This window comes from Trifolium pratense, linkage group LG3, assembly GCF_020283565.1.
Source record: "Trifolium pratense cultivar HEN17-A07 linkage group LG3, ARS_RC_1.1, whole genome shotgun sequence".
Taxonomy (NCBI): domain Eukaryota; kingdom Viridiplantae; phylum Streptophyta; class Magnoliopsida; order Fabales; family Fabaceae; genus Trifolium; species Trifolium pratense.
In genome coordinates, this window is record NC_060061.1 from 7,949,603 (window position 1) to 7,974,182 (window position 24,580).

General features: G+C 33.5%; 4 protein-coding genes across 9 annotated transcripts; 2 read left to right on the plus strand and 2 right to left on the minus strand.

The window, feature by feature from the left end:
- The first annotated feature begins 4,462 nt into the window (after nt 1-4,462).
- LOC123918326 (40S ribosomal protein S15a-1) lies at nt 4,463-6,362 on the plus strand. 2 transcript variants are annotated; one of them, XM_045970335.1, is made up of 4 exons: nt 4,463-4,617; nt 5,065-5,205; nt 5,294-5,454; nt 6,024-6,362. In XM_045970335.1, exons 2-4 carry the CDS (start codon nt 5,073-5,075, stop codon nt 6,120-6,122), a joined length of 393 nt encoding a protein of 130 aa, XP_045826291.1. In that variant the 5' UTR covers nt 4,463-4,617; nt 5,065-5,072; the 3' UTR covers nt 6,123-6,362. The 2 variants fall into 2 exon arrangements, with proteins under 2 accessions (XP_045826291.1, XP_045826292.1); XM_045970336.1 differs by having other exon boundaries at nt 4,525-4,617; nt 5,068-5,205.
- Nucleotides 6,363-7,811: 1,449 nt separating this feature from the next.
- LOC123915902 (protein TONSOKU) lies at nt 7,812-18,242 on the minus strand. Its single transcript, XM_045967178.1, has 20 exons — nt 17,714-18,242; nt 16,790-17,590; nt 15,074-15,250; nt 14,453-14,544; nt 13,853-13,951; nt 13,193-13,650; nt 13,071-13,102; nt 12,760-12,987; nt 12,483-12,630; nt 12,148-12,264; nt 11,341-11,441; nt 11,088-11,211; nt 10,690-10,802; nt 10,173-10,284; nt 9,824-9,928; nt 9,678-9,744; nt 9,470-9,590; nt 9,213-9,380; nt 8,627-8,744; nt 7,812-8,540 (listed from the first exon to the last, which is right to left on the minus strand). The coding sequence occupies exons 1-20, from the start codon at nt 17,975-17,977 to the stop codon at nt 8,029-8,031; spliced, it is 3,957 nt and encodes a 1,318-aa protein (XP_045823134.1). The 5' UTR covers nt 17,978-18,242; the 3' UTR covers nt 7,812-8,028.
- Nucleotides 18,243-19,291: 1,049 nt separating this feature from the next.
- On the minus strand, nt 19,292-22,899 carry LOC123916475 (probable serine/threonine-protein kinase WNK6). 5 transcript variants are annotated; one of them, XM_045967939.1, is made up of 8 exons: nt 22,449-22,899; nt 22,235-22,346; nt 22,077-22,114; nt 21,589-21,816; nt 21,266-21,486; nt 20,905-21,062; nt 20,381-20,813; nt 19,292-20,292 (listed from the first exon to the last, which is right to left on the minus strand). In XM_045967939.1, exons 2-8 carry the CDS (start codon nt 22,334-22,336, stop codon nt 19,592-19,594), a joined length of 1,881 nt encoding a protein of 626 aa, XP_045823895.1. In that variant the 5' UTR covers nt 22,337-22,346; nt 22,449-22,899; the 3' UTR covers nt 19,292-19,591. The 5 variants fall into 5 exon arrangements, with proteins under 5 accessions (XP_045823895.1, XP_045823896.1, XP_045823897.1 ...); XM_045967940.1 differs by having other exon boundaries at nt 22,235-22,358; XM_045967941.1 differs by having other exon boundaries at nt 22,235-22,341; nt 22,449-22,892.
- Nucleotides 22,900-22,905: 6 nt separating this feature from the next.
- LOC123916477 (transcription factor MAMYB) lies at nt 22,906-23,956 on the plus strand. The gene has a single exon (XM_045967944.1). It carries the CDS (start codon nt 22,906-22,908, stop codon nt 23,833-23,835), a length of 930 nt encoding a protein of 309 aa, XP_045823900.1. The 3' UTR covers nt 23,836-23,956.
- Nucleotides 23,957-24,580: the final 624 nt, after the last annotated feature.

Genomic DNA, 24,580 nt, shown 5'->3' on the forward strand with positions numbered 1-24,580 from the left:
GTGTTCGGTAGACGATGTTGAATTTGAAGATCACAAGTAGATTTCTGCAGAATTAGTAATTGGACAGACCTTCACTAAAACGGTAATTAATCTCTCTCTGTAACTCCAAATTTAGTGGGGTTTGATTCTGTGGAAAGCTAACTCGATTATGGTCATTTCGGTAGCCATTTGGTGAATTATGGATCCAAATTGAGTTGTATGCGAAGCTTTGAAGTTGTGACTCGAAAGCATATTTTTTGCAGAATTTTGGGGACATACATTCACTAAAACGGTAATTAATCTCTCTTTGTAACTCCAAATTCAGTGGGGTTTGATTATGTGGAAAGATAACTCGATTACGGTCATTTCGGTATCCTTTTGGTAAATTATTGATCAAAATTGAGTTGTGTGCGAAGCTTTAAAGTTGTGACTCGAAAGCAGAATTTTAGGGGGGGCAAAAACCAACAAATTATAAAACAGGGGGGGTAAAAGTCCGCGTTTTAAAACAGGGGGGGTAAAATTCCGATTTAATCAAAACAGGGGGGGCAAAACTGCATTTAAGCCAAAAAAGTTTAAAAAGTAGTAACGTAATTAAAAAGATTATTTATGGTCATCTTTCTAAAAAAAAAAAAATAGAATGATTGTCTTGCTTATTGGAGGACAGCCCGGGTGTTACGGTTACTTCAACTATTTATATATTTTATAGTACTTACCTCAGGATTTGAAAGAGGAGTAAACCTAATTCCTAAATAGTACTTACCTATCCCTCAAATGAAAAATGGGGACATTGTTCCAATAACTAATTAGGTTAAGACATTTTGTCAAAAAAAAAATTACGTTAAGACATGATATAATTTACAAAATTGTTCATCAAACAATTTAAGTAATTTTGGTAAAAATAAATAACAGTTTAGGTAATTAACTAACAATATAATGCTTCAAAGAATAATGCTAGCAACACACTCTTTAACAAACACACTCCAACACACTCTCTTTTATTGGTTGAAATTCACATGGGTCCCATAAAAAATTGTGGACCCATATAATTTTTATGGGACCCATATAAATTTTAACCAATAGAAGAGAGTGTGTTAGAGTGTGTTTGTTAAATAGTGTGTTGCTAGCACTCCTCTTGTGCGATTTTATAACACCTAAGTTTTACAATTGTTCAATTTTAGCTCCTAAATTTCAATTGTGCGATTTTAGCCCTCGAAGTTTATCCGCTTTTGCATTTGTTAGCCCGAGGCCAAAATCGCACAATTGTGAAATTTGAGGGGTCAAAACTATAATTAAGTCAATAGTAAAAGATTAAAACTTTTTAAACAAATGGTCAAGAGTTTGATATTTACCTATTGCGTATTGAGAAAATATGAATGAGAGGGGAGAATTCGTCATGGTGAAAAGTTTGTATTTTATTATTAAACAAAAAAAGTTCTTGTTGTTTTTTATTTTTATTGTTAAACGAAAAAATCCTTAGAAAACTAGTTAGTATGACCCATAAAAAAATCATATTGAACTTATAGTAAAAAATATTAATTATAATTTTGTCTTTTATATTCATTTTAGTAATTGATCAAACTCGAAATTGGGCTACCTCAAGAAGTTTGATAAGAACTGAAAATAAAATTTTATGTGCATGCTTTGGCACCTTATAATAATTAAGTCATCCAATGTCCCACAAAGTCATAAACCGACCAAACCCAGTGGAAGCATCTCAACTACTGATATACATACAAGTCCACACATAATTAGCAATTATATTCATTATTAGTTGTACCAAAAAAATTGTAGAAATTATCGATAAAGGAAAAAAAAATAAAAAGCCGTTAATAAAATGAAATAATGGAAGTTAATTATTAATGGAGAAATCAAATAGTTGCCCTGATTATGGAATAGTTCCCCGTGCAAAGCTGCAAAGAGTGTTAACCAAATACTTTAGTAAGTAAACGCTTTCTAATGATGAAAACTCAATTGCACTAATCAATTTTGTTTATAAGCAAATAAGCAAAATAATAATTGATAGAAGTTTGAATCTTTTAATAATTTGATTTAATGTTAAATAAATATCTAATTGGTGTATGTGAAAACTCAACTATCTCAATGGATTAATTTAAACAATTAAGTCACTAGATTTGGTCTAATGATGAAAGGTTTGAGTTGTATGCTAAAGATCTTGGGTTCGATTCTCAGCTTCATTGTAAATCAAAGAACAAATTTTAAACAATTAAAGTTGTGTCGGGATACATAATCCATTTCTATGCTGAAATAATGTAGAATATTAAATGAAAGAGCTTAAGCAGTAGTTTATTAAATAATTACTTAGTTAATTAAATAATTTAGATATTAGTAAGATACTCTCTTCGTCCCAAAATATAAGTAAAAGTTTGTCAACAAAAATGAATGTATTTTGTCTAAATCTTTAACCAAATACATCAATTTTTTGTATTCGTTTTTGCTTATATTTTGGGATGGATGAAGTATATAATATTAGTACTACTATAGTATTTATATTGTTAGTTAGACTTTTTATTTTATTTAATTGCTTGATTAGCCTTTTTATGCCTTTAAATCCATTATAGTATTTTTACACACTCGAAATAAATCAATAAAAAATGAAAAAAATTGTGAAAGAAAATAGATAAATAAATAAAAATATAAAAAAAGTTTTATTTTATTTCATAGAGTAATTTTTATTGTCTTTTTCTTGTTCAAATTTTTTTATTGTCTTTTCATAATTTTAGCTTAACTTTCCGTAATTGCTTAGGTTTTTGCTTCTAGAACCTATCATTAAGAATCGGTGGGTATCATTAACAAAATAAAGTATACTACTCCAGTATTATTATTATTATTACTGAATCCAATTTAGACATTGATCATACACATGCCAAAGTTATAATCACAAGTATAACTTTTTTTTTTCTTTTCAAAACAAACAAAAATTACGGATGAGTAAGAGAAATGATAGATTTGAAATTTAATCCATGGTAAGATAATTGCAAATATTCTTTTTATTAAGGAATGCTAATGATGTTCTATTGAACCCTAGTCATATTTAACACCAACCTCAATCCTACAACTCTGAATTTAACACGAATCTCAATCCGACAACATAATGCAATATTCTTACCAACTGAATTTAGCTCACGGAAACGATAATTGCGAATTTTATAAAATGAAATTTAAAGATATAACACATGAAATAATATACTAATAGCTTAGGCACAAAATAAATTAAAGGCTTAATTGCACTTTTGGTCCCTTATTTTTATTTTAGGTTTCAAGTTGATTCCTTATCTTTTAAAAGTTTTAAGTTGGTCCCTTATCTTTTTTGCAGGTTTCATGTTGGTCCCTCCCGTCAAATTTTTCACTATTACCGTTAAATTTGGACACGTGGCAAATGGAAACCACACTTGAAAAGATGACAGATGTCCAAATTTAACATGAGGGACCAACTTGAAATTTGCAGAAAAAATAAGGGACCAACTTGAAACCTAAAATAAAGATAAGAGACTAAAAGTGTAATTAAACCTAAATTAAAATACTCATACCAATTTTTTTTCACTCCATCTCTCTCTTTTAACCAATCACATCATACCCCAACAAGTTAATATATTTGTCATTAAAATTGTCAAATTGTGAATACAACTTAGTTATTAATGTGTAAAAATCTGAGTTTAAATTTAGAAATTCTCTATTTTTTCACACTTAGTGTATGTATGTATGTATGAGTACAACTACCAGAATACTTGAAAAAGTAGAAGTTGTTGAAGGCTCACACTAATAAAAGGTCTATTTTGAGAAAACTGTATATTTGTCCATTGTCAACTTTAAGTATCATCCTTATTGTGGTTAACAATAAGTTAATTAAAATATTTTCTTTGATGTTAAGAATATTAAATTTAAATCTATTGTTTTTTACCCTAGTATTTTTATATCTTCTTCCCTTGTATTTTATATAGCAGAGCTGCAGAGGAAATTGCACGTAAATGCATACAAAAAACACTTGAAACATATTTGATGTCCAAAAATCAATTCCCTCTCAATTTTTTTATTTTTTTTACGTATATTTAAAGTTTTTTGTTCATTGTTTTCGTTATAGTTCTCAAATAATTTTTTTAGTGTACTAACATTCCAGTTCTGAGAAGATAATTTGATAATTCAGAGTTCGCTCTAGAAGCAAGTAAAATCTCATATAAAATGGTTTCACCAAAAGTTGAACATTTTGACAACAAAGAGAGTGTTTCATCCAAAAATCGAACTAAAATCATCCAATCGATTCATTTTGTGGTAAAATTCATCAACCAGATCCTTATGAAGATACGTAGTACAGTATAGTTTTAAAAATACTTTTTTTATAGAAAAAAATAGTCATCTTTGTACTATTTTTTATCATTTCACATTTAAATGCACGAGTACAATATCAATTATAGGAGTACAATATCAATTATAGGAGTACAATTAACAATTTAAAGAAATAAAGAAATATTTTGGGTCCGAAAACAAAGCCCAAAACCGGCCCAAGGAGTAGTATCTAGTTTTAAACCCTAAAATCCCAAAGTCTCTCCCTCTTCGCGATCTCAGAGTTCATAGCGCAAAACTACGAAGCCGCTTCCTGAGCCTTCAATCTTCTCTATTCTCGTAAGATCCATCACCTTAATACCGATTTCAATAATTTATCATTTACTTTAGTTTAATTCTCAATATTCTTCTGCTTAAATCTTGTGTATTCATTCGGTAGCATAATTTTTATTTTTTTTTAAAGTATGTTTTTGCTGTTATTATGCTTATTGCTTAGAATTAAATTGCTTTTGATACTGGAATATTCTAATGTTGTTTATCGGAAAATCAATTTGTTTTGTTTCGTTTAAGTATTTTTAGGACCTGTTTGGATTGATTTATTTGTGCTTATTTAGTGGTATTAAAACTTTTGAAAACAGCTTATAGCTTATACTAATGTTTTTATAAGTGCTGTTGTTAGAAGTAGCAAATTAAGTTCTTTATCTGAACAGAACCTTAGTTTAGGGTTTCATTTCATCGCATTGCTTTTATTTAGGCTATAATTGATTTGTATTTACATTTGTATAGCAGCAACCATGGTGAGAGTCAGTGTGTTGAACGATGCTCTGAAGAGCATGTACAATGCTGAGAAAAGAGGAAAGCGTCAAGTCATGATTCGACCATCCTCCAAAGTTATCATCAAGTTCCTTATCGTTATGCAGAAACACGGTATTTGTCATTAATTTTTCTTTTAATGTTTTACTATTCAGTTGTTATAGGGTATTGATTAGGTATTTTTTGGTGGTTGATTACACAGGTTACATTGGTGAGTTTGAGTATGTTGATGACCACAGAGCTGGGAAGATTGTTGTTGAATTGAATGGTAGGTTGAATAAATGCGGGGTTATTAGTCCTCGTTTTGATGTTGGTGTCAAAGAGATTGAAGGTTGGACTGCTAGGCTTCTCCCTTCCAGACAGGTAGTTACAATCATAATTTTACTTCTTTTAGATTTTACATATTCTTATTTATACATATAAGATCTGCTTGGTGTGTTCAAATGCATATTTATATGAAATTTTATTTATTTATTTATTTGAACATTTTATTTCAGTGTTTTTGTCTATATTAAGGCAAGACAAATGCATAAGTTGTTTGTAATTATGATCCTCCATTTTAAAGAAATGAAATGACTAAATGTGGCCAACATTTGAGACTTTTAAGATATCTGTTAAATTAGTCTTTGATGGAGAGTAATTTTGTCCCTAAGAACTTCAATGAAATGACCAAATGTGGCCAACATTTGAGATTTTTTAAGGATCAAGTTTATTTTATAAAAATTTTCTTAGCTTTCAAGAACTAGTTTTGGCCTTTACTGAGATTTTTTATGTATGGGTTGAGAAGACTGGTCAAGAGTTCAACACTTTGGTCCTTAACTTGCTATCATCAAGATCAAACATTGAGCCTTATGCGATCAATTGCTCTCTTTTTCTGAATACATGCGATGTCTTCTGTTATGTCTTACCTTTTTATAATTCAAAATTTGCAGTTTGGTTATATTGTTTTGACTACCTCTGCTGGCATTATGGATCACGAAGAGGCTAGGAGAAAGAATGTTGGTGGTAAGGTCCTTGGTTTCTTCTACTAGGCTTGCTTTGAGGATCTTCAAGATTTCAGATTTTGGTTTACGGATGTAATGGACCCATTAATATCAAGTGTAGACGCAGCTGTTTTGCTATTTGTTTTATTTTGTTTTGCAAGACCAAGTTGATAACTATAATTTATCGAATGTCTTTATCTTTATTATACCAAACCATGTCCCTGTGGGGATTTGTTTGAACAGCATTTCAAATTAGTGCGGTTTAGTTAGTGTTTGATTTTGCGTGCACTAGATTGAGTTCTTAAATTAGTATTATATGGCTTTCAGCAAAACAAATCATGTGAAAATGCAATTATTATTTAATTATCTTCATAATCCATAGTCAGGGATTTTCAAACCTGAATGGCACAATAAGAATTTACATTTCACATAAAAAAGGACTACACATTTGCTGTGAAAGCCCGTGGCAGAATTTCTAGCTCAATTATTTTCATAGTGATAAATGTCACCCTTTGCATGTTGTTGTGCTCGGCTTCTCAAGCACAACCGTGGTTTATAAATTTACTTTGTTGGTGCCTTGCTGGCGATAAATAAAACACAGTTGTATAAAAATTGGTGCTTAATTTTTTTTAAATTTTAAACAAAATGTATGGAAATGGTGTTGACATTGATTTGCAAATTGGTTTGTGAATTGCACATAGTTGCAAATATTAATAAAAATTTTAGTGACTATCTTTGGTGAAACATGAACTTGTGTGTATGTTGTAAAACAAATAAGTTAGCTTATAGCTTAATATATTAGCATATAAGCTTGTTTCAAGAAAAGTGTTTTTGACTAGCTTATAGATGCTATTTAAAATAATGTTTGAGTTTATAGTTTAAAGTTTTTTTTATCTTTCATTTCAATTTTAAGTTTTAATCTTATTATTTTAATTTTATTATTTCTTTACTTATTTTTTAAATAAAAAACTACACTCACAGCAATAATTACCCGCTCACGTAAAATAATAGTAAATTTTTATATCATTTTATACTTCAACAATTAAATATATTAAACACTTTAATTTTATTCTAAGATTAAAAGAAATTGAAAATTTGCATGGCTCCATGATTAGAATCAATGGAAAAGAGCACACATTTATACTGCGTACTCTTGGTTGAACCAATTTCATAATTATTGTGAATGAAACAATATTTAATTATTCATAAAAAGTATTTTATCTTGATTACCATGTTATAGAGATGACGTTTCCTTAAACAATTATTAATTTTTATTGGGGGACACTTGAGTTTTTCTTTTTCAACCAAATTCTTTTCATGTGGAGTTAGAGGTGAAACTCACCACTTACTTAAGAGGTTCGAAGTTCTTACCACCACCAAAAGCGGAATGAAGAATCGAAGATGTAAAAACAAAATCTCATAGGAAAGAGATAAAATCTATACTTTTGTTTGCGCAGAAAAAAATGAAATTAATTTCTATATGTTGACAATGTAATTATTTTACACATGCAACATATAAAATTATATCATGTATTTATAAATATATTTTATTAATTAAAGGTGAATCATCGATTGGTTTAAATAAAACCACGCATGTAAAAAAACACGAAACAGGTCCATAGACTATTAGTCTCGTAATGTTTTTCGTTAGGCACAAAAATCTAATACTTAAGAAACCTTATAAGATCAACGTCAATGGAATTTTATATTATAAACGACTATTTTTACATAGAGAAGTTGAATCTACCAATATTGTATACAAAAAACTAAGATGAACACTATAAATGTGTTTTACATGATAAATGAAACTAGAGGAATTGTACATCCTTACAATAATACAATTAACTAGAGTATTTATAAATAAAGCAACGCCCTTTTGTTCATAAAAATGTTCTTATTGACCGGAAAATTGCCTCTTATTCTTTAGTTAGTATATCAACAAGGGAGCCACAGATCAAACTTTCTTACAGCAAGGTTTCACGCTGCAGCATTTCTTTTCCTTCGTTGAGAAATGAATAATGTTCTTAGTGATGTGTCTGTGACTTGAAAGGGGTCGTAAAGTTGTCCACGAACCATAGAATGTTTCTGCAGCTTGTGCAGAAAAACTATTATTGCTAAGGTCTAGTAACTGCAAGTTCTTTGCCTTTGCAATAGCAGTTGAAAATTGCTGAGTTAAATGGCACTCGGGAGATGAATTTCTTTGACATGAACTGGCACAGCTGTCGTCAATTCCAGAAGCAGCAGCTTCTGCTCCAACTGGAATATCTTCACTATCAGCAACTTCCAGCTGTTCGTCCAAAGTATTTAGAGCGCAAAAGGCCTCTTGATTATCATCCACTTTCATAGTATCAAGTTTATCTTCCTGGTTCTGTGAGCAGCTTTTAGATGGTAAATCACATTGTAGAGCAGAAAGTTCAGTCGGAACAGAATTATCAGCAAGGTTAAGCTCCTCCAGGCTGCTGTTATCTGATAAAAGAGAACAATATAACTATAGGAATTACAATAGTAGTAATTTTGAAAAACCAACAACCACATATGATTTTTAAGTATACCTGCAAGAGCCTCAATTATGTGAAGAACTCCAGCAAGCCCAAGTTGACACTTCCTAAGTATCAAAACTTTGAGACAGCATTGTGGGTTTATGAGAAGCAAAAATAGAGTATTGCTGCCCTGTATAAATTAGAGAAATTAAAACAAATCAATGATAATAAAACTTGTTAAAATCACAATTAATAGTAAAGCAGGCACAAACATACCTAGATCTATATAAACTGCAAACTAAGGCAGAGGATAAAAAAATTTGTAAGAGAAGCCATATTTTATGCCATTGTTACAGCAAATACATACAAATAAAACCAATGAAGTAAACATGCATTACAAGTAGTTTTAACATAAAGTACATAATCTAATATAATGATAGTAATAAATTCCCTGGTATAGATTTTTTTTATGGCCTAAAGACTGATCGTTTTAGCTAAATAGGCTTTCTAAAAAAGTCCTAGGATTGTCTATTTAAAGAAAAAATTTGGCCTCGGCCTGATGTAGACTAAGCCATAGGTCCTTGTCGGTCAATCTGAGCTAAGCCACCCCTAATTACAAGAATACTAACAAATAGAAATTTAGTTACAGTGAACAAACCTCAAGCATTATAGGATTTCCTTCCAGGCTCAGGTCAGTGATGGAACAAAAAGAATTAACATTGATGCTTAAAATATAGTTAGATGTTAGCCCACAATATGATAGGTCAAATTTCACAAGCTCCTCGGTCCCTTTGAGCAATGGTTCTGTTACTTTTATGGCCCCTTCCTGCAAAATAATGTCTCAATCCATGAGGTAAGCACAAATTATAATAATGCAATAAAGTGAGCACGTGGTAGGAGCTAGGTTTTACTCACATTTCCAATACCAGTGCCTCCAAGTATTAGTCCTGATAAAGTCAAGGTCCCTGCAAGCTGGAAAAGGCTATCGACAACCGGTTTGCCTAGTTTTAGACCACTCATATTCAACTCGGAAAACCTACAATGGGGATATTTAATTTAAATTTCTATATGCCTTAAAATAATACAATTTATGTACAGACGGAGGTTGGCATATTGATTCTACCTTTTTAAAGTAGAAAGCTTCGATAGAAGATTAACTAAAGCATTCCCAGATACAGGGCTGTTGTGTCCTGTCAAAGGTAAACTACCCATTATGCAAGAAAGATAATTTGTATCAGGGAATTGAAAAGAACAAAAGGTTCGTCATACCTATGCAAAGGTGTGAAAGTACAGATCTAGAGTCCAATGCATCAGCAATTTTTTGAATGGTTCTGGTTGTGATACTACAGTTTTCTACATTCAAGCTACAAAGAGCTACACAAAAATATGAAAGTAAATAGAAGTCAAAAGATATCCTAAGCAGGAATCCACAAACAATACAACCACATTTGATAGATCACAAGTGCACCAAAAGTTAAATTTGATAGACATTTTAACAGCTTAAAATGCGAACCATGTATATTACAAAAGGGTGAAGGGAAGGTCAAGGAATCAGCATTCCTTGGGAGATAATAGAAGCCATATTCCAGTTGGCAGACATTCAGGTTATGTGGCTAACCTGTACAGTTTTTTAAGATTGTTGAAAGATAAGATCCACATGCATCGGTAAGACGGTTTCCAGAAATGTTAAGCACTTCGAGTCGAGCAAATAGCACAGAGCATTCACAAATCTGAAAGATATATGCAACTTCAATATATTAGCAATAGCAAATTGGGGATGGGTCAAATAAAATGGCATCCTAGTCATGCAAAATGATAGAATATTCTTGTGTAATAGATTGTAACTTTTAAAACATTGAAATGTCCTTTGGTAGGGGCAGTAGTTGATATTTCTGTTATTTAAGCCTGATAATTAAATTTCTTTTTGGAAAATATTGTAGCTAACATCAAGTGTATAATCCTCCATTATATTTGAGTCTAATTTTTGAAAATGTTACTCTAAGGGAAAATAAAGCGCAACCAGCAATTTGGATTTCCCAAATTAATTCTCATTCAACAAGAAATAGTGTTAGCAACATGGAATAAGGCAAAAAGAAAAACACAAAAGATAAAAAGGTTTGCATGTGGGATCATACCTGAAACAAAGTTGTTGGGCCAAATCGATTGCAATGCAAATCCAGAGTTAAGCCGCCGTAAGATTGACCTGATGCTGTGAACACCTTTCGAAGTTTCTCCATTGTTCCATTTCCTAAAATATCAATTCAATGAAAAGCAAAAAAAAAGATTCAATACGTTACTCTATAAATAATTTTTCTAATTCTTTTATGGATTTAGTATTCTTACTATTTATTTATTTATTCACCAACAAAAGGACTTATTATCAGACTTTATGGATGAAATAAATTAGAATTGAGAACAATTAGAGTGACCCGCCTTAGCATGATCAAAGAGAAGATCGGTTACTAGACAATTTGCAAACAAATAATACAGCCAAATCGACAGCAAAAAAGACCACAAATCAGAAAATATGTACCTAAACAATTGTGAGAGATGTCAAGCATTGAAAATGCCATTTGGGAATGCAGTGCATCTATCAATGGTGTTATAGACAAATCTTGCAGGTCACAGTCCGATGCAATGATTTCATCATCAGAAACCTGTTTACAACAAAGCTAAAATTAGCTGTAAAAAATATCAAAATTCAGTCCAGCGTCTAAAAACAAAAGGCATATATGTCACTGTTGTAGTGGCAATAGAGGAATTAGTACAGCTAGAATCCTTGTCACCTCTAAATTGTAAAGTTTCTTCAGCACCTTGATCTTTGGTACCTCGGACAACTCCTTGCAGCAGTCCACGTACGTTTTTATTAGGCGCTTCTGAATCCATCCTTTAAGGATAAAATAAAATAAAAGAATCAAAATGTGTCTGATAGGATCCAGAAGAATAAATGGGAATGAGATCAGAATTTGAAGGTTGAATGACTGATTATTTAACTAGTTAGACTTAGAATCTATCAAGCAATTAGGTAAAGGCACACGAGGCTTTTTAAAACGTGCAAAGGCTCTGTGGTAAAAAGCTAAACCCTTGGAAGGAGAATTTTCTCCATGGGCTTGTAATTGAAGTATTCTTTTTCGTTTTTTTATTTTTATTTTTTGTTTTTCCTCAACTCACTCACTCACTCACTCACTCACTCATTCACTCACTCTCTCTCTCTCTCTCTCTCTCTCTGAAACTCAGGTCCTTTAGGTTCCTACCAGTGCCTTTGAGATAGATAGTGGAAAGCTTAAAAAAATGACATCAATACAGCTCAAATACAGCATAATCTTATAACTGTTTGATTTTCAAAATGATGATTCATACATTTGTACGGGTGTACCTCTCTTTGGTGTCATTTACAAAATGTGCAAGATCACTGATTGACTTTTTATCAATAGATAACAATCATATTCATGTTCAACTAGTTTAAAGATCCAAATATTTAAGTGGTCTTGGAGATAAATTTTCAGACAAAAAGCCGGATAAAAAAGGACATGGCATAAAAGTAATAGCATGATAATATCACTAAATGAACAAAAAGCACCAGTAAGGCATACCATCAATGAAAGCTTCAACCATGTTATTTCGCAGATGCTCCTTAAGATTTTCAACAGTTGCCAGCGATTCTAGATCTCTTCCAGCACATTTTATGTGCTGAATAATGGGCAACAAACCTACTCATAAATTAATGTAAACCAAGTGAACTCGGGCTCAGTAGAAAAAATGGTGAACTGAAGGAAAAATTCAATCGCAAAGTAAAAAGAATAAACAAATAGAAAGGCCACAAAGTAAATGTAACAGAAGATAACAGAGATGGTAAAACTGCAACTTATTGACTGGTGGTCTTCAATACTGATTATGATAGCAAATACATAAACCAGGAACTGCCTACCCTCTGATTTCTTTTCTGTCGGAAATTTTTGATAGTATAGGCATGCAATTACAGCCTTTAACGAGTCAATGTCAACCTGATCATCAGAAGAGCACAAGGCTGCTTCTACATAAACTATTTCATTCTGAATCCGACATGTAATATATTGCTGCAGATAGAGAATATAAAGGAGGTCTGAGGTTAGAAAAATATCCATTTGCAATAATGAACGTGTCAGTTTGGCAAAAGCATGAATTTCAAACATGGTCATGTTCAAAGTCATAACAGTGGAACTCACATCATCTTGGGAATGCTTTGTCATGGGATGGGTAACAACATTTTGTTTGCCAGAGACATCTGTATCACATTTAGAACCACTAGGAAAGTCGGGTTCAACAACTATATCATTGCTCAATGACCTGGAACGTCTGGAAGTTTTAGTGGCAGTATTTGGACTCCAGCATTTGAAAGAACTGCTACTTTCTTCAACATTAATTGCACATTTAGATCCATACTCTGGGACAACCTGCCATCCCAAAACCCAAATCATCCACGGGCTGATAGTACCGGAGAAAAACTCACAGATCCAAAGAGGTGGAGATTTTTTACCTGAATTTTACTAGGACTGATTTTACTCTTAACTGCATGGAGTCAAATATTAGTCAGTACTTAAATTTGGTATATGGGGTCAAATATTGGTCAGAGCATAGCAAATAACAAGGAAAACATACCCGCTTCATCATTAGGCAAGTTCTCTAACGGGCAGTCGTGATCCTTTCTGCTTGAGCATTCCATCTCATCATCATCGTCGTCGTCGGAAAGAATCATACGGACACGTTTACGACCAACAACTGCTTGGTTCTCGCTTGTTAGTTTTGTCAGACTTCTGGGTGATTGCTCAACCTGCTTTGTAGAGTTGGTATGACTTTCCTTGTGTCCTGTTATCCTTCTAGACGAGTCTTTAATGGACTGATATAGCGACATAAGAGGCGCATTATCATCATTCCGTTCTTCAGGAGTCGGGGTTTCTGATCTATAAGTTGTCTTTGGAAAGCAAAAATCATCTGACTCACTATTTGACATACAAACATCTGCTTCAGTATCAGTCTCAGAGCAACAATCCCCTGGCGTACTATCAGCCTCTTGCTTTTCACTTGACTTAAGCTTATCAATTAGAAGTTTCAACCTCCTGTAAAATATCACAATTGATAAGCAGTAATATCACAGGTCCAGAAAAAAGACCCCGTGATATTGGAAATGATAAATTGGAATCAGTTTTTCAGGTTACACTTCAGATTCTGAAGGTTAGAATATTTAAATAAGAACGTGAGTAACTCGATGAAACTGCAAGAAATGTATATAAAAAGATAGACTTTCAATAAGTCAGCTACCTGGTCTCATCCTCATCATCAAATCTAATCATGTTGCTATAATGCATATTTTCCAAGGCAAGAAGCTGTACATTAGGAAGGCCTGTGTCACGAGCAATACTGCAATATAATGTGATCGGATCAATGTTGTTCATATAGGAATATCAAAAAAAGCCCACCAAGAAATACATTTTTTAAGCAACTCCAATCAAGGACGAGCACATAAGTAAAAGACAGTTAAATTTCACTCTAGTGCTCACTCACTGCAGCTGCAACCGTTGGAAGCATGTTGTGGCATTTACAATCAAGCAAACAATTTCAAAACAACCAAATATATTTTATCAAAATAGTAACTTCTGAGAATTCATAAAGAGACCAATACACAAGGAGTAGAGTTGGCATGGTGAGAATAATCTTATGCTATTTTCTTTCGTGATTTTACAAAACTGCAGTGCGTTTGTGTGTCTTATGCAACCAAGTCGCATCAAAAGTACGTTTTCGGCTACTAAGACTTGGAGAATCCGTTTTAATTAAAAATTATTTCATGTTCCATAAATTACCTTTCTTTAATTTCAAAAAAAAAAATCAACCTGTAAAGCTTAATATAATGAATATTGTTACCTGTAGCTCTCTTCAAATGCATCATATGCTTCTCTCCAATTGTGAGTAGAATCCAAAACATTACCAATATTAAGTTTCACCAGTGCTTGCCCCTATAATCATTACCAGCAAAGCATATTAATCAACCAACCATCATCCTCATCATGCACCTAAGAAGAATAGACTTGACATGCATATACAGAAAAGTGAAGGGTCGCATCGGGATTTGATGTGTAAGTCATGTCAGATATGGTATGGGTGTTTGATATATGTCTGACTGTAACACAGAAGAAATTCTTAATGTAAAATGAGTATGATACATGGCCTATATTTTATTAGAGCATTATAAAATAAACCTGCCTGCACATACTTAATTTCTGTGTCAAATGTTTATACTCTATTTGGATTGCTGTATAACACATAGAATATGTAAGAATCTATTCTAACATATACATGTCTCCTCTTTTGAAGCATCTGTATTTCATATAAATAAAACAACCAAATAGCAATATACTCACATTACCAATTGTTTCAAATAATCAAAGATGTATTTATATTCAGCTTCATGTTATGTTGAATTATAGTCGGGAACAAAACGAGAACAGAAGTGTCCAATTTATATCTTAGAATGTTAAATTTTACCTCTAAGTTACCAATTGTTTTGTACATTTCCCAACTCTTTTTGTACCATTTGATTGACTTGTTGAATTTTCTGAGCTTCTGGTATGATTCTGCAACATCCAGATATGAATCACCCAACCTTTGCTTGTCACAAAGGTCCTTCGCTACTTTCTTCTTCTCCTTTGCAAATTCACGAAGCTAAAGAAAACATTGTTAAGTAAGAAAGGTCATACTTTAGGAATTACTAAATATTTCATAGCTTCAAAAGGTCTCTGCAACCACCAAATAATACTAATAGGTTATCGAATTATAGTATGTGGATGAAAACTACAATTTTGAAAGCAAAACAGGTACAACTAGTATTAATGCTTTAAGCAACCATGATAACCTATTTTTGGTGCTGCAACATTCACAAACTTCAATATGTTACGGAATAAACTTTAGTTTTCTCTTGATAGTAAATATATGCATCATCTCTCTAAAACAACATAAAGTTCTTTTTACTTGAAAAACTATTCTTTTAACTAAGTATCATTTGTCATGTATATTATAATGACTATTTACTTGAAAAACCTTATATGAGCAAGTGTTGATGAGGCAATTCATAATTTTCAACACCAGTGCTTGTTGTGGCAAGGCAGAGCCAGAATAAGTTAGGAAAAAAATGTTTAAAACAACACCAATAAATTTATGTTTAATCCATAACTAATGATATGCAGGTGTACATCAATTCTATAAACCAACATTGGAAGACCAAACCAAAAAATTTCCGTTTATGTTTGCTGAAAGGGAGTTCTAAAAGTGAAATGAAAAAGTTGATATAATATAGTAACAGAACCATGTCGACTAAGCATTTGTCATGTATATTATAATAAAGAATTTGATATAATATAACAGAACCATGTCCCCTTCAGGATAAAAAAAAAAGAACCATGTCAGCTAAGCATTTGTCTCCAAAACACATTTAGTACAGTTGATTAAAAAAAACTCCAGAAAATACAGTTCTGAGGTTGAAAATAAACCTACTTGGCACCAGCGATGGAGGCACTTGTTAGCCTCAAGGGGCCACGGGTCCTACCAGTTATCGGACTACAATGGTAAAATTAGAAAGCACGCCCACTTTGACCGTAAACAAAATATAGACAAGCCGATTGCTAATTTTCAACATTGTATGGTGAACTGTTCTTTTTCAATACTTTATATCAAACACTGAGCTCGTTAATTACAGATTGCATGACTTGAGCTCGACAAACATGTAAAGTTAGGACAATTCTTTAGATGTCATTATGCCCCTGTATATAATTTGGAAAGGACTATTAATTATATGGCAAATGCTAACAAATGCTCAGCGGGTGCATGTTATGGATTCAAAAAAATAGAAATATTATTTTTAAAGTAGTGTATTCAAGTCATCAAAAGTTAAAAAATTGTTCTTTTCAAGACAATATTCCTATCTCCGGTTCCTTAACATGTGCCCCTAGGGCACTTGTTTGCAAGACCCTAATTATATTTATTAAATGATATACAAAGGGTTAGAAAGGGAGAAAGATTGGCCCCTGCAAACTTGGTAGTCTGGTGCCGCCTTGGCACAACAGGCACAAGTTTTGAAAATTATGAACTACCTCATCAACACTTGTCCAAAGAAGGTTTTCACGTAAATAGTAATTATAATTTACATGACAAATGATACTTAGTTAAAAGAATTATGTTACAAATACACAAAGATATAATTGATACCTTCTCCCAAGCAGAGATTGTCCTTGCTTTCTCAACAAGGATTTCAAGAGACACGTTTAACAGCAGCAGACACTTATGCTCGTTCGGTGTCCCTCTGGCCGAAACTATTTCTCTTTTGAGTTTTTTAAGTTTCTGCTCTTCTGTCTTGATTTCGTCCATAACTTCAACAGCTGATTTAACAATTTTAATATTCTGATTAATCTGTCTGACCAAAGCATCCTCATCCTCCAAAGACTTCGCCAAAGCAAGCGCCTTCTGATAAAAAGACCGTGCCTCGTCATACTTCTGAGTCCGGTAATGCATTTCACCAAGATTAATATACCCTTTCGCTTCTCCTTGGCAATGTCCAATTTTATGACAAATCACAATATCCTTCTTAATATTCTTCCTAGCTTCATTCCACATCCTCAATTCCATATACACATTCCCAAGATTATGATGTAACCTACTACGCCCGTCATCATACTCACTAATCTCCTCTTCATCACAAATCTCCAATCCTCTAGTAAGTATCTTCTCCGCCTCGTGCAAGTTATCAATCTCCATTTCAAGCATTCCTATATTGTTATAAGCATCAATATATTCCTTGAGAAACGAAGACTTACTATTCGGCGGTGGATTCTCTTTAAGACTAACTGCCAAATCCATTGCAGACTTGAAATACTTCTTCGCATTGCGAATTGAATTGTGATCATGTTCTGATTTCGAAAACAATTCGTGGTAAGTTCGACCTAACTGCGTGCTAGCTCGTTGTTCCTCAACAAGATCATCAGCGTCCCTAGCAAGATCTAAATGTTTTTTCTACAATCCATACATAAATTAAACAATAAATTAAATAAATTAAATATAAATAAATAAATAAAATGTATCAATTAGGGTTTTGGTTCATAGTGTGAAATTGTGAATGAAAGAGTATATGCTAACCTGGAATGTTAGGGCATCGTCAAAACGCTCAAGACGGAGATAGATTTCACCGAGGGATTGACAAGTTGTGAGTAAGTGTTTCTCTGGTAAGTGTTTCCGAGAAACATCGTAATCGATTTTGATCCATTTGAGGGCTTTAACGTATTCTCCTCTGTTCTTGAGTATATCGCCGATGACGTTTGCCCAACGAGCTTCTTCACGGTGGTTACCTTCTGCTTTGGCGTTCTGGTAAGCGGATTTGGCCGATTTGAGATCTGAGTCCATGTGGAAACGACGGTGAACGGTGTCGTTGTGGGTGAAAGTGAGTGAGAGTGTGTTTTGTCGGGTTCGAATTGCGAGGGTAAATTTTGCTCCCGCTACAGTATGTCACTTTAGGTTTTTAAATTAATTTCGTTCCTCCCGCCAAAACACACTACTTCTTTTTTTTTTTGTTTTACGGTCTCTCTTTGGTTTTTTTTTTTTTTTTGGTTACAAGTCTCTTTGGTTTTATTCCATGATGATGATGATGATTCCATCCATATTTTCGGTCTCTTATTTTATTTTTTATTTTTCTTTATAAGATAAAAAAATGACCTAGGAATAAGAGAGGAAGAAGGAAAAAGAAAATATCTTAGACTGGTTAAAAAATCTATTGATAACCCAATTTTACTAGAAGATCCATACAACTATTAGTTTTTTTTTATAAATATGAGATACTTGCTAGTCCAATTTTTGGAAATTAAGAAAATGAAAGATGTTATCTACGATAGGTTTGAGAGCAATATTAGACGAGGTATCCATTTTCTAGGATAAGAATCGTTGAAGAGTTTATTTCAATGAGAAACAAGCGAATAAATAGATTTTTAACAAGCTCCGAGTTAAGAGACCCCAAAGTTCGACGGATGACAGAGGAGGAGATACAATGAATTGTGGTGGTTGTCATAAATCTTAAAAAAAAAATGGTATGAAGTTGTAAAATAGATGATTATATTAAAAGCCACCGTAAAATTAATCCACACTCAAATTATATGCCCTTTAATCTATTTTTTTTTTATAAACTAAAAATATAATATGTGTATAGAAAGTGTAGAGACTAATTCTCGTGGTAATCAAGATTTATTTAAGAGTTTGACGTCTTCCAAAAAATATTTTTTCATACATTTTTTTTGTTTTGACAATAATATTTTTTCATACTTAGATATTGAAGAAACAAGTTTTAGTTTGAAGGAGTATTGATGATTACACGTGAAAGATTTGTCATATTATTAATAGAGATGCGAGATAAATGAGATCCACATCATCGATGTACCGGTGCATCGCGTCCACCTTAAATTAAACTAAAATTAAATGTGAAACAAAAATTGAAAACAAAACCAAATTCTCCATTGGGGATATCGTATAATCCAACTTGGGACTGTTAATCCCTATTCAACAGCTTGATACCAAAACATATATTTTGATCAAACAAGCTTAATAAGCCACAAAACAAATTAACCTTACCAAGCATAGACATAGTGGTCACTCAACTGAAGTGACCTCAAAGTTATGCTGACCACCAAGCAAAGACTCGAAAATGCAAAGCTTATTAAAACCCTAGAGTCAACCCACAATACAACAATTTAAAGAAAAAAACCAAGTATAATGCAAAAGGAATTATATACACAATTGTTGGATAGTGTCGGAAACAAATTCAATAAACCATTCGAAAAGCAAAACACCCTGACACAATAAAAGAACAGTTTCCTCCACAGCTCTGTATTTACACTCATCTCTTCATGGGTATGAAGAGGACGTAAAAGACAACTATTAAAAAGACTAGTAAATTCTTCTACGCCTCCAAACAAAAAGAAAGAAATTTGTACTCGTTAAAAAGAAGAAGAAAAAACTACTCAAATCATTCTATGATGATACCATCTTCTCCGACATTTTCTTTTTAATCTCCTCAATGGCCTGACACCTTTTTCTTGACAAATCTCTAATTGCCTCTTGAAATTTTTGTTCGATCATTTCTAACTCTACTCTCAACTCATCATCAAGTTCAGGCATGGAGGAAACACTAATGGGATAACTTGAGAAGCTCGCCATACTGTTGCTTCTCGTGTCTAAACACTTGCTCCTATAACTAGATGATCCCCATATTTCAGATGCAAACGAGTTTTGACTCCCTCCATCAAATCTCGATTGAGCAGACATAAATGAAACCATAGAAAACTTATCATTGATGTCTGATGTTGCAGAAGCATGTGACATCTCGGAGCATAAATCCATATTGTCAAAGTTCTTTTTTGCAGCTGATCTTCCAAATGAGGTTGAGGGACTTGCATCTCCAGTAGAATGTTTTGGGCTTCCTTTGTTTTTAGCCAATTCCGAGACACACAGCTGGTTAGCACTAGTCCATTTACCATTTGCAGAAACCAAATGATCAATTGCTACACAAGGTTTCCATTTAGGAACCAATTTCATCAATAACAAATCAATTAACTCGGCTATAAATATTACATTCTGATCAGCAAGTTCAGGTTGCTCAACCATTTCCTTTGAAACTGAGACAGCAGTATCACTGGCAAGGAAGAATATGAAATGGATATTTCTTGCTTGTCCTGCATATAAATTGCAAAGAATATAACTCTCTACCAACAAATTTAAAAGTCATTAAAGAGTAGATATGAACTTGGAAGTTATACTGACCCTTTTGATCAGCTATCCGCAGAACTAATGATACAGAATTCTCATCATTTTGATCACCTTTTAGAAAGTAGGTAACACCTCCCTTCAACCTTCTTATCTCAACACTTGGAGAAGATGACACATCAATAGTGGAGTTATCAAGTACAGTGATCACAGGCAGTTTAGTGCCACAGAGATCCGTAGAAATGGCCTCAATACTTGCACTAGCAGGACCTTCTGACATCACACATCTGTTTTCAGAGGCTCCCAATTTGGGAAGAACAATATCTGGCAACGGAAAAGAAATGTTCTTTGCAGAATCATTCACTTGAACAAAAGGGTCCATCAGAAGCTCCTTTGCTGACAATCTTTGGGATGCTGGAACAAGACATTTCTCAATAAATGCTTTTATCTCTGGATCTATCACTTTCGAAAGTGCAACAGGCATTATACCCTGCATAATGGTAGATTGTGAATGACCATATAATCCAGTAAAAGCCCACACACAAAAAAAAAAAACTTGATAAATACCGCAATATACTTACAGATGAAACTCTCTTGAATATCTGCGCCGAGTTTATGCATTCACTGTAAGGATTCTCCAAAGTCACCAACTCAAGCATGCACATACCAAATGAATATATGTCGGCTAATTCGTTGTAATTTTCATCATACACTTCAGGTGCCATAAACTCCGGAGTACCTACCAGGATTTCATAGGTGTATATATAACTGGTATAGAAATCAAATGAAACAGCAATGGGACAAAGCAAAAGAATAATTAAGGGTATACTACTATTCCCGGCGGTATAGGATGGTAAAAATGATATAAAAAGCTAGTATTTACGTTTTAACTATTCAAAGGATTAACAGGAAAAAAAAGTGCAGGGAGAAAGAAAAATATACCGGTAACAGTCTTAGCATTAGCCTGCGTCATGAAAGTCGCCAGCCCTAAATCGCCAATTTTAACTTCTCCTTGGTGACCATTGATAAATATATTATCACATTTCAAGTCCCTGTGTATAATTGGCGGGTTATGATTGTGGAGGTAGTTTAAACCCGATAGAATCTGTCTTGCCCATCCTTTAACAGCCTTCAAGTCTACGTTCTTGTGTATTTTACGATACCTAAATCATGCATTGCATAGTCTAACAGTGTGGTTGATTTCACAATAAATAAAGGCACGGAGAGATTAATGATACATATGAAAGGGATATTATTGGACTTACTGTCTAAGGCTACCCGAGGTAAACAGCTCAGTAATCATATTAAACGTCTTTCGCTTGTCATCAACCCAAGAATTGTAGAATCTTACGATGTTATTGTGCTTCACTGATTTTAAAAGATACACTTCTGAGTATAGCTTGTCTAAGTCACCCGGTCTCTTTAACATCTCATCAATCTGAACCTGTCCCCATGCAACTTCATTTCCATTTACTTCATCAAATGCCCTGTAACTGATTTATCACAAATTATGGAAAACATATGTCCGGTTGTACCTTAAAACAAGATCATCAACTCCAAAAAATGCATCTTACTCCTCTTATCACATGTACAAGCAACTTTTCAATTTTTAGATTCATTCAACAAATGTATTTAGTCTATAATACTGACCAGATACATATATAAGACTGAAGGGAGCATTATATATATAATATTAAAAAAATCCAAAATAACAAAGAAACATATATATTAAAAAATCAAAATTAATGGATACACAGTTTTGAATGCACCTTTGCCGATCACTTCTTTATACTGTTACATATGCAAAAAGCAAAATCAGCTTAGTGCACTGTAAGATTAACTATTATTTTAACCTAATTTTAAAATAAATAAAAAAACAAAAACAGTTTTAATCATAGGAAATTTGATTACCTTAATGTAACGACAAGTAGGATCAATTTCTTCGACATCAGGATCAGGTGGCTCAGGGTGCCCTGCAGCTTCTTCCGAGCTTTCCGTACCCATCAAACTCATCTATACTGTCCTACAAATCAAACTAGATTAACACAGCATTAATCTAAAACCGCTACTGTAATCAAAATTATCAACGGAAGATAAAAACAACGTTCGATTTTAAAATTCTAACCAATACAGAGAAAGTAACAGCAATGTAGCTCTTGTGAGAGAAAACGAAACCCTAATTAGAGCAAGAGAGATACTATATGATGATTATCACGTTATTATCGTAATCATCATAGTCATGATCATAATTTTCTATAAGTAGAAAAAAAGAGAATGAATCTCTCTATTTATACTTATCCATTCATCTTTATTTTTTGTCCTATCTTAAATAAAATAATAAATGTTTTATTTTTTCTTTCAATTTTCGCCTTTATTCTCGCGTCATTTTCATCCATCCACATCACATCGCCGCCACACCGGGTAACCTGTTTTTTGTATTATGGGCTTGTGGGCTTGACCCGAATCAAATTAAAAGTAGGCCCAATAACGAGTAATGACTGGCCCAACAAAAAACGACGACGTTTTACATGTGGTTTCATTTTGTTAACGAACGAGTGTGAATCTGTGATTGTGAGAGAAAAATGGAGTTCTTGGACGAAGACGCGAGACCGAGGTTTATGTTTCAGTCAGGTGCACCAGCAGCCACTGAATCACAGCCTTACGAGAAACCAACGAAGCCGTTAATCGCTGTAACCGTTGCAATCTCTTCAATTTTCTTCGCTCTCGCTATCTTCGTTTTCCAATCGGAACCTTACACATCGATTCTCATCTGGTTCGCACTCTCTCTTCTCATTGGTCCTTTTGCTCCGAGCTCAATCACCGGCGGTGATTTCCGTGTCGGACGTGGTCATGTCGTTAATTTTCCTGATCAGGATACATCAACCGATGATGAAGACGTCAGGAAAAGATCTCAGCAGCGCCGATCTAAGCCGCGTAGATCGGAGGATGTTGCGGCTGTAGTTGTTCCGGCGCCGGTAGTTTCAAACGGAGGTGCGTCGAAGAATCGAAATGGTAATGGTGACGGAAGCGGTGTTGCATTGACGGCGGTGGTGGAAGAAACGGAATGGAACGAAGATGACATTGAGATTTTGAAGAAGCAGATGGTGAAACATCCGGTGGGGAAACCAGGACGGTGGGAGGCAATAGCGGAGGCGTTCGGAGGGCGGCATAAGGCGGAAAGTGTGGTAAAGAAGGCGAAGAATTTGGGGGAGAAGAAGGTTGATGATTCGGATTCGTATGATCAGTTTTTGAAGAAAAGAAAAGCGTTGGATAAGAGACTTGTTGAAGAAGGAGGAGGAGAAGTAGCGACGGTTGAGAAAGGTGAAAGTGTTTGGAGTTCAAATGAGGATATTGCTTTGTTGAATGCTTTGAAAGCTTTTCCTAAAGATGTTGCAATGAGATGGGAGAAAGTTGCTGCTGCTGTTCCGGGAAAATCGAAAGCAGCTTGTATGAAAAGAATTGCTGAATTGAAGAAAGGGTTTCGTACTGCGAAATCTGGATCAGAAGTTTAGATTTGAAATTCTCAAGATTTGTTATCTTGGTATATGAATTAATACTTGTAACTCATGCGAAATTTTTGTATTCTAGTTATTTGAGTAATGAATTGTGTTGATAAATTGTTTTGATGAGTAATTGTTTACTTGTTCTTTTAGGATTAGGAAGCTCTTTCTCATATACCAAGTTAATATGTTGTGTAACTTCATTGAATAAATAGAATGAACAATATGTATCGAGAAATTTGTTTTTATAGTGAAAATAGATGTTTACTTGATAAGATAATGCCATTGATGTGACTGTGGATCATAAACTGGTTTTTGTTGTTCTTGAGTTTGGTGCTTCTTCTGCGGTGCAAAACATGAACCGATTAACATATATTTGAGTGATAAGATAATGAATGATACGAGGAAACTAGAGAAGTGCAAGTGGACCAGTTTAAACTTGATTTAACTCTACTTTCAAAAAGACTACATTGATCTCGGTCTTATGAGATTTTGTGGAAAGCCTTCCCCTGATTTAACCCTAGTTTACTTTTTTAAGAATGTTTCTATTGGTTGGTGAGGAAAAAGTGTGCAATGGGCCTTTCAATTCCTATTGTGTGCCTACCATTTCAAACATTGGCTAATTCATTGTTTGTTGTGTTCCTTACTTCCTTTACTTAGGCAGATGAAAGTTTAGGGATGTCATGTAGGGAGTTGACTTTTTATTTGTTCTCTAATCCTTGGGAAATTGTTACTTGGTCTACATCAGTGTATTTGG

Bases quoted from the DNA above. Each gene is read 5' to 3' on its own strand.
- LOC123918326 (XM_045970335.1), top strand. From the start codon at position 5,073: ATGGTGAGAGTCAGTGTGTTGAACGATGCTCTGAAGAGCATGTACAAT. The intron at 5,206-5,293 runs GTATTTGTCATT...TTGATTACACAG, and splicing joins TATCGTTATGCAGAAACACG to GTTACATTGGTGAGTTTGAG. The intron at 5,455-6,023 runs GTAGTTACAATC...CAAAATTTGCAG, and splicing joins GGCTTCTCCCTTCCAGACAG to TTTGGTTATATTGTTTTGAC.
- LOC123915902 (XM_045967178.1), bottom strand. From the start codon at position 17,977: ATGGACTCAGATCTCAAATCGGCCAAATCCGCTTACCAGAACGCCAAA. The intron at 13,103-13,192 runs GTATGTTTTCCT...GACTCCATGCAG, and splicing joins CTTGCCTAATGATGAAGCGG to TTAAGAGTAAAATCAGTCCT. The intron at 9,929-10,172 runs GTTAGCCACATA...ATTTTTGTGTAG, and splicing joins AATCTTAAAAAACTGTACAG to CTCTTTGTAGCTTGAATGTA.
- LOC123916475 (XM_045967939.1), bottom strand. From the start codon at position 22,336: ATGAGTTTGATGGGTACGGAAAGCTCGGAAGAAGCTGCAGGGCACCCT. The intron at 21,817-22,076 runs GTATCCATTAAT...GTGATAAATCAG, and splicing joins AAAGGTGCATTCAAAACTGT to TTACAGGGCATTTGATGAAG. The intron at 20,293-20,380 runs GTCAGTATAACT...ATTTATATGCAG, and splicing joins GCGGATAGCTGATCAAAAGG to GACAAGCAAGAAATATCCAT.
- LOC123916477 (XM_045967944.1), top strand. From the start codon at position 22,906: ATGGAGTTCTTGGACGAAGACGCGAGACCGAGGTTTATGTTTCAGTCA.